Genomic DNA, 9112 nt, shown 5'->3' with positions numbered 1-9112 from the left:
CTGAGTTAAGTTACTCAAGCTTTTCGATGTCTCTGGAGTGAAGTGTTTATTTTATTTACGAGAAATTTACGAGAGCAAATTTTGTTTTGCACTTTGCAATTGTTGAGTGATTTTAATGTGGATGTAAACATTACCCTGCGCTAGTCACTTCCTCACAAACGACCATCTTGTGATATCTAAAGATGACTGTCATGTGCTTTTCTCATTTCATAATATTAATCTATGGTTGAGCAATGAGGAAAGAGAAAACATTCATAAAGATTCTGGTCTATTTCCCCACTTACCCACTTCTCATTGTGTGCTTTGATCAAATTAAAGGACTTATAAATGTCTGCTGTAGCTGTGTCAGAGGGCAGTTGAAATGACAGGGATGAGGGGAAAGTCCTGTGTCTTTTATTTCTCTGCATGTTTGGGGTTTTTTCTTCAGTTTCCTCATTCAGTGAAAACAATGCAAATGTAGCTTGTCACATGAATGATTTGAAGGCGTTGCGTGGGTTGCACCAATAAGGATTACATTTTAACCTAAGGTTTATCGATTACTGCAGTTAAGGATAGTCAGGTTTACATAGCCAGTCCTTTTAATCTTTGTGATGTAGCATTGTGTCAACAGATCCATCAGTTACATTTTGAAGACAGGTCAGGTCAAAGGCTTCCTGAAAGCACCATAATGGAGACTACTTGGACTGATCCAGTCCATTCAATTGAGCTGAAGTCTTTCTTCATATCAGAGGAGTATGGATTTGTTCTTGAGGACCCTTTGGTAAGAATATGTTTTACTTTTTACCGCCAGAGGAGAATGTAATTCAGAGTTGCCAGTAACATAAGCAGTTGTGTGGAATTTTAATATTATTTTCTGTAACATTAGAATCAGTGTTAGTATTAGTACCAGTTTAAGCAGAGGTGAGGAGGCATTGAGTGGCTACTGGCTACACTAAGGGAGATGGAACATCTTTGAAAAAAGATGAAAGAACACTCTAGAATTTCATTCTATGATCCATTTAAGTTGGTGAAGTTATTCACTCAAGAAAACTCAGGGCATTCAGGACCTGATCATAGCTTTCCTAATTATCATGACCTGCATTCTTTGAGCATATGCTTGCTGGCTTCATCCTAGCAGCATTTTGAGATTGATGTCATGGCTATTGACTGTTAGCTTTTGCCATGACAATGAAAGACATCAAAAAGGGCATCTCAGTGGGTTGTTGGTGGTGAAAGGCGGGAAGATGATACGTCCCATCCGAGTTTATAGATATTATGTTGACACTGACAACAACTAACTTGTGTGCCCAAGTTAAATTACATTCTGAAATGGGCAAGGGAGAAAGTGAAAAGTAGATAACAGAAGTAAAGTGCATTTATCAGTATGGGGAAGTTTCATAATGGCTCCCTATGTTGCAGGTTCCCTCTATTGTAGAAAAACAGTGAAGTGTTGATTACGGGCAGATTTCAGAACTGTAGCACTATATGGAAAAATTAATGTTGGTCAAAATGTGCTGGATGTGCAGCACTTCTGTTGGATGTTGTTTTTGGAGAACAGTCACTCGAAGTCGCTTGTCTGTGAAGCTACTGTAAAACTGAGCCAGTGGTGTATGTATCTTCTTCAGATGTATTTGTTGTTTCTGGTTATGTGTCCTAACTCATCTTGAGTATGAATTGACTGCTGTGACACATTCTTAACCATTAGCATATGGAATTTAACATATTTTGAGATATGTTGATATGTTGAGATATGCAGACAGTTTTGCTGTTACCCATAAAATGTACCATAAATAAAGCATTTTGTTATATGAAAAATAATGAAAAAGCATAAGAAAAAAACCAAAATGGTTTTTGCCGTCTTTGTTTCATTTGTTTTCACACATAATATGAATGGATCTAATGTTGGAGACATTAAGCTAATGTTTAAAATTGGATGACATCCACTGATAAGTGTGCCAAATAGCAATAAAGTAAAGCTGTTTATCATCTACAGACTGAACTCCCACGCTGTTATCAGCCATGGATGGATGTAGCCAACAACCTTACACACCTCATAAAGACTCATCAACTCCGAGACCTGGTGAAAAAGGTACAGTATGACATACTTCAAAACACATGTCATGAGAGTACACCTTTTAATGAAGTCTACCAGCTTATCCACCTCTGTGGTGTATTTTTTATTTATCCCCATTGTCTGGGTGATGTAAGCAGATGCCTCTTCTGAGCACGCTCCATCTCCATGGATACCGGCAGCTGAGGCTCGCTCACCTGGCCTTAGGTTTCATAACCATGGGATACGTGTGGCAGGAGGGGCTTCACCAGCCAGCTCAGGTGAGCACTAGATAAGGAAGAGGACGAGGAAAGACACAAACAGTCCCATAGCAACATATGGAGTGATAGGGCGGTTTCGGCTGACTTTGTCCCCAGATCAACATGCTAGAATGGGAAATTGGGATTTGTCATGCAACATAGGACTTTCAACCATTCCTCTTTTTTTTTACTAAAAACAGGAAGACTATTGATTGTGGACTTTTCATAGCAGTCAGCTCTCACACTGTCACTTTCAAGTACTCATATTCAGCAATCCATTCCCGCATATATATTATGACACCTTAGGGCACTAACTACCATACCGATGCTTCACGATATTAATAAAACAACAAAGAAGAGGCACCTTTTTATCATTTCACAAAGTGAGGTCATGAAGTGGACACCTCCCGTTCACAATATTATATTGAATTAGGCCCACGACACCTCCAGAAGTTTCAGCAATGATGTATGACATCCCAGACCAACTCTCTTTTCAGTAGGTTAGGGCTGTGGATCCAGCTACTGTAGCTAGTTGTAGACCAGCAATCATATAGATGTAACAGATCTAACAAATCAGCTAATTGTAGTCCTTAATGCTGGTTTAATATGGCTGTCTTGTCTTTTGACTCCTCTCTCACAGGCATTACCCAGAGCCCTGGCTGTCCCATACTGTAATGTATCTCAAGCTCTGGGTCTCCCACCCATCCTGGTCTATGCAGACTGTGTTCTGGCTAACTGGAGGCTCAAGGACCCAAGCCGGTTAGGTCTTTATCAGTGCTATATGAGTGTTCTTTTACAAGGTTAAGGCTCAGAAATGTGTGTAATTAAGATGTATGCAGGGATTTTCACAGTTCTCTTCACATTCTGCAAAAATGTCTTCATTTGTTTTTTTACAGACCAATGGAAATCGGGTGAGTATGAACGCTATGTAAATATGCATCATTACGCAACAGGAGTGTAAGTTCTATGCCCAGCATCCTTATTAAGTAGTTCTCTAGTTACATTAGTCAGCAGATGTTTTATCAAAAGTGGCCCACGATAAAGATATATGGACATATTTTCTGACCCTTGGCTACCTTTGAAACGTTGTGGCATTCCAAGACTAATCTGCCTTACATATTTAGACAGTGGCCTGTGAGAAAATGACCGAAGTGAAACTCACAGGACTCTGAGGTGGATGGATTTGAGGAAGTATATTGTATGGCATGGGCAGCCAAAATATTACAGCACAGCTGTTTGTGGTACACCCAGACAGAGCTTGGCAGAGCTCACTCACCTGAATTCAGTCTGGAAGATCTTTGTGGCCGATACCCATCACAGCAGGAAGTGTGGCAAAGCCAGATGAATGGCTCAGAGGCCAAATTGAGGATGGAATTTTAGAGTGTAGATAGAAATATGTAACCTTTGGGTTGACGGAAAGAAACCAACCAACCAACCAGTGCAGACGTTTCATGTGATTGAGGACGTAAAGGCTCTTAATGAACTCCAAGGCCACTGCATGTGGCTTAGATGCTGCTGAAGGTTACACATTAACGGAAGTATGCAGTAGCAGAGAGACTGCACTACTGAGATAAAACTGTCTGTTGCTGTTTTAGAAACTTAGATACCATCTTCTCATTTCCTGGAGGGGAGAGTGGTAAAAACTTTTTCCTGGTCTCCATGTTGGTGGAAAAGAGTGCAAATTCAGGAATACAGGCAAGTCTGTGCTTTGCCATTTTTTTTATCCTTTCATATTTATAAATTAGTACATTCTTTGTCTCAACAGCATTTGTTTTCTCCCATATAGGGTGTAATTTCTGCAGTGAATGCCATGGTGACATTTGATATAAGTAGTTTACATAAGGCTCTTCAGAGAATTACTTTGTCTCTCAAAAACATGGAGGAGGCGTTTCGGATCATTCACAGTAAGATATTATATATTATAAGATAAGATATATATGATATTATAAATATTCATCTATGTATTTGATGGACTTATGTAATCAAATGGTTCCTTGTTTATGCATTGTGTACTGTCTGATTCAAGATCATGTAGACCCAAAAATATTCCATGGGACGTTCCGAATCTATTTATCTGGGTAAGTCTTTTTTTATTTTATTATTATAAAACGCCAATTAGCGGTATGTTTTTTTTAGTTAGTAGGCAATGTCATAATGTGATGGAAGTTTTTGTTGCTGTGTGTGTGTGTGTGTGTGTGTGTGTGTGTGTGTGTGTGTGTGTGTGTTTGTTTTTATGTGTTTCTATCAGATGGAGAGACAACCCGTTGCTGCCAGACGGTTTGTGGTATGAGGGGGTCAGAGAGGAGCCTCTGCGGCTGTCAGGAGGAAGCGCTGCTCAGAGCTCCTCCATCCAGAGCCTGGACACACTGCTGGGCATTCAGCATGATCTGGACTCAGGTGGGTGGCACACTCAGGGGGAGAAAGAGATAGAGAGAGGGAGAGGGAGAGAGATTTTATTGATTTCCAAGGGGAAATTGTAGTATATCAAATGGATCACATGACAGTTGACAGTTCCCTAAATATTGAGTAATACTTCTTCATGCAGCACTTGCAACATTATTTTCCATTATGTTCCAGGCTTTTAAATGAGAAAACAATTGCTTTTCTGTAGGTCTCTCTCACTCTTTGTCCTGTTTGTATAAGACAGCAGGCTTTCTGAGGCGAATGCGGAGCTACATGCCCCCGTCCCATCGGCAGCTGATAGAGACTGTAGCCGCCAGCCCGTCTCTGCGCTCCTTCGTGCTGTCCAGTGCCGACCCCTCCCTCTGTCAGGCGTACAACACCTGCGTCTCTGCTCTGGTGGCACTACGGAGCTACCACCTCAACGCCGTGGCCAGGTACATCACAGTGCCCAGGCAGAGGGGGCGAACAGGACCGGTGGCGGGCTGCCCATTCCGTGGAGCGTGCGAGGGCCTCAGTGACCGCGGCACGGGAGGTTCCAACCCCATGACATTCCTGAAGAGCGTGCGAGACTGCACCAGAAAGGCACTCATCACCCACCACGTGAGCCTAGCAGAGGCATGAGGACACATGGGATGATACAATAGACTATGGTACACTTGATGAGTAATAGCTAAGTGTTTGTTCAAAGCACCACTCTTTTCTGAGATGATTATACCAAAACTATAAAACCCAATAGAGTGTTTAGGTGTAGTCTGTATTATTTGTAGTTATCACTGATTTAGACATTTATACTCTCAGTGGATTCATTTCAGCTCATGATTCTAAATGTATAAAAGTATTAATGGCATTAATGATGTTCTTCAGTAAGGGTTCTCATGGCTCAGCTGTCAACAACCAAATGTAATGTTTATGTTTATGTTTACATTAATATCATCAACAACTCTCCATCCACATACCCATTTTGTGACTAAGTTGTTCTGAATCATTGTTACAGTTTGTCACTTTGGTGCATTTCTCAAATCACAGTGAACATTTGCACAACAGTGCATCTCAAAACAATTTTACAGTTTATGCCTTAATAAGCAAATATTTATGCCAATGAAACAGTCAGTGCAATCATAATGTCATTGTTTATGTCAAGATAGTCAAAGTTTTGTCTTTGTCAATATGACAGTTTACTCTGTAAGTATTTTCTAATGAACAATGTGCATTAGAAAATATTTTCTATTTCAATTGTTGACAAACATTCTATTGTTGACAAACATTGGGACAGTATAAAGAAAACAAAGGCTTTTACAGCATTGTGCAAATGAAAAATACAGTAAAACTCCTCTTGGTCAGAGCTGTGCACCTCTGTATCTTTCTGTACATTATGACGTTCCTTTCTGTCAGGTCACATATGCTAGACAGACTATGACAACTAGTTATGACAAATAGTAACACATTTGCATGTAATGACACAAGCGATGAAATAAGGTCAATTTGTTTTATGGGGTAAACAAATGGGGTATTCAGCAAGGAACCAGTATAGTGCATTTTGACCAACATGACATTAGCTATTGAAAAGAAGAAGAAAAAACAGCAGACATTTGTACAAAATCAGTTGCATGGATGTACGAAAGCATTGCTATTTGGAGATTGGGAGAAACTGCTTCAATGATGTGCACAAGTGATGATATGGAGTTTGAACAAACAGTTTTGAGAATTGCCATTCTGATCTGAGAAATGCACCAAAGCAACTGAGAAAAACGAATGTTGAGGAAACCAATTCAACTCAGCTCAGAAATGTCATGTGTTTGCACGAACACAAGAGGTCAGTAGTGTGTTAGTTACATAGAACAAGTTCACAATCCTGTTTAACCGTTACTGGTGGCTGAAGATCCATAGCAATGTTTGCAGGTGTCTGGTGAAAACCGATGCCTATTCTAAAAGCACTCATCACTTTTTATTAGTATTATTTTCATTCCTTTGATGGTCATGCATAAAAGGAAAAGAAGAGGAAGAATCATTTGATTATATTGAAATTAAAATAAATATGTTGCCTATCACTGCAGTGCAAAGCAGGTAAATGCCCTTTTGCTTTCCTTCTATCTCTCTCTCTCTATCTATCTATCTCTCTCTGCTATGAATAGATATATGTCAATATATTTTCAGGTTAAATGAGATGAGGCACCTTGTTGGATTTCCAAGAGCATGTCAAAACAGGTCTGTTAGTAATTCACGGATTCAAATTTGAAAGGTCTTGGCGCGTGGAATGAATTTTTCTCATCGACAACTGGCTGTTGTCGAACTCTCCCCTTTTCATAAAAAAACATGGCATGACTGCTAGGCACCATTTCTATAAAGCAGCACTCCGCTGTCATTACAGTAAAATGGGCATTAATATTGAATCAGACCCTTGGCCATATCCCTTCGCCTTCCTCACACTCTCCCTCTGGGCTTGGGGTCTGACAGTGTTGTCAGACTCGATGAGAATGACTGTCACTCGTACAGTTTCCATCTCAAGACACACATACACACATATGCAAACACACACACACACACACACACACAGACAGACACTTGCATCTGACCTACCTTTGCAGAGAAATGATGCCACTCTGTGGTTTCCGTGAATGGGACAGTAGCCTGCTGAGCAATCATTGATGAAAACTCTCGCTCTGAATAGACGCCAGAGCTTCACTCTTTGTGCTCTGTATGTTCCCAAACACTTCACTCCGTGTCACTGACTCCCTGGCCTTCCCCTGATTAACGGCGAGAGGACACATGCTGAGAGACCCAGTGTTTGGGAGTTTTTGTCTTCTTCAAGTCGTACATTTATGGTAACACCCACCAGATCTTTCATAATTCGTCCACCAGCAGTTTGCACGCATGAGCTAAAAATGGATTTAATAGTCTTCCTAGTGGATTAATTAATGTCTGTTTATCTCCAGTGAAGGCCAGTATGATGTAGATATGTGCTTACATCCTCTAGGCTATTGGTGAGCAACTGATTAGTCAAATGTATGCTGTAGCAATGCAAACAAACAACAGATAAATGAAGGACTCAATAGGTTGTTCACTTATCAAATAGGAGGGTGCCACTGGCAAATCTTCAAAATCACCAGAGTAAGTGTTTTCAGCTTTTCAGAACAAGGAAACTCATGCAGGTCAGATGTCAGTGTTTGAACAAGTGCAAGACCTATGTTTGATTTTATAGAGACGCTTACACTATTGTCAGTAACAGCAAGAACCTTTTTTTCTGCATACATGTTTGAATGACATATCAGGGTGTCAAATTTAATCACACCTCACAAAACCATGAATCACCTGCAATCGAAATCCCCCCACTGCTCCCCATCCATCATTTTCTTCAGTCCCACAGCCACACACAGTGCTCAAATGAATAAAACTTGGCACATGGGTGGTGAGCACAGGGTCATGGCAGAGTTCGTCATTAGCAGCTACTTGTTCCTCTGTGTTCATATCAAGCGCCTGATCTAAATTACTTATTGTACTTCATAAAAACATTTGTACAGTTGCCATTTCCGGCCATTCTCTCCTCCACTCCCAGAACAATGCCAGCCTCAACCTGCTCGCTCTCCTCTGGGTCGTGAAATCCACAACCTGCTGCACCGTAATTGCATCACCAGCTGTTTCTGTGCCAGTTATTGCCAGAGTGAGGTTATTCATTCCAGTACTTAAGCTATTCACCAATGTAGACTAAGTTTGCTGTTTCACTTCAAAACTATGTCAATGCCCAATACGATCATCCTGTCATAGCACTCGACATGTAGGAATAAAATACCATACAATACCATAGAATGCATAATAGTTGTACCAGTTCAGACGAATAATTATTTGCCAAATGTTTCATGTTTTTCATTATCTTTGACGAGCTGCATTAGCGGCCTAGTTCTGCAGACTGTATTTGATGGGAAGACCAGTACTTCAAGGATGGAATGTGCTCTGGAATATTTGGCAAAAGCTGAAAGCCAGTGATAGTTCAAAGACCTTGATCGAGGCATCTTTAGGTTTATAAAAAAAATCTTAGACAAGTCCTTTGAGGCTTCTGGAAAAGTCAAAGAACCTTTCATTTTCCCTCCACTTGAAAAACCATGTATTAAATATTACACCAAGTTGATTATTACAGTGTGCTATAATATATTCAAGGTTTTTAAAAAAAAAAAAAAAATATTTGGGACTTGTAAGTGTAGTATATTATGATGCATGCAGTATAAATATAGTGTGTCCTCCTGAAGGTGATCTGTCCCCACATCGCATTAAGGAGAGTAGGCTACATATTATGCAAGCCAGAAGGAATTTACCATGCAGTTCAACTTGTGGTAAAATCCTAAGGTGCTTGGGGTATAATCTGTGCCAAGTGACCTGGAAAAGAGTAAACTCTGAAATTACGCGTTTGTTAAACAGCACGGATGAA

General features: G+C 40.3%; 1 protein-coding gene across 2 annotated transcripts; it reads left to right on the top strand.

The window, feature by feature from the left end:
• The first annotated feature begins 82 nt into the window (after window positions 1–82).
• On the top strand, window positions 83–6032 carry LOC121681014 (indoleamine 2,3-dioxygenase 2-like). 2 transcript variants are annotated; one of them, XM_042060623.1, is made up of 10 exons: window positions 83–760; window positions 1973–2068; window positions 2191–2310; window positions 2930–3048; window positions 3186–3200; window positions 3885–3984; window positions 4076–4193; window positions 4316–4367; window positions 4538–4686; window positions 4937–6032. In XM_042060623.1, the coding sequence occupies exons 1-10, from the start codon at window positions 668–670 to the stop codon at window positions 5311–5313; spliced, it is 1239 nt and encodes a 412-aa protein (XP_041916557.1). In that variant the 5' UTR covers window positions 83–667; the 3' UTR covers window positions 5314–6032. The 2 variants fall into 2 exon arrangements, with proteins under 2 accessions (XP_041916557.1, XP_041916558.1); XM_042060624.1 differs by having other exon boundaries at window positions 4933–6032.
• The last annotated feature ends 3080 nt before the right edge of the window (window positions 6033–9112 follow it).

This window comes from Alosa sapidissima, chromosome 13 (assembly GCF_018492685.1).
Source record: "Alosa sapidissima isolate fAloSap1 chromosome 13, fAloSap1.pri, whole genome shotgun sequence".
In the NCBI taxonomy this organism is placed as follows: domain Eukaryota; kingdom Metazoa; phylum Chordata; class Actinopteri; order Clupeiformes; family Clupeidae; genus Alosa; species Alosa sapidissima.
The sequence above is the reverse complement of the archived record's forward strand: the minus strand, read 5'-3'. Positions and strand labels throughout refer to the sequence as shown.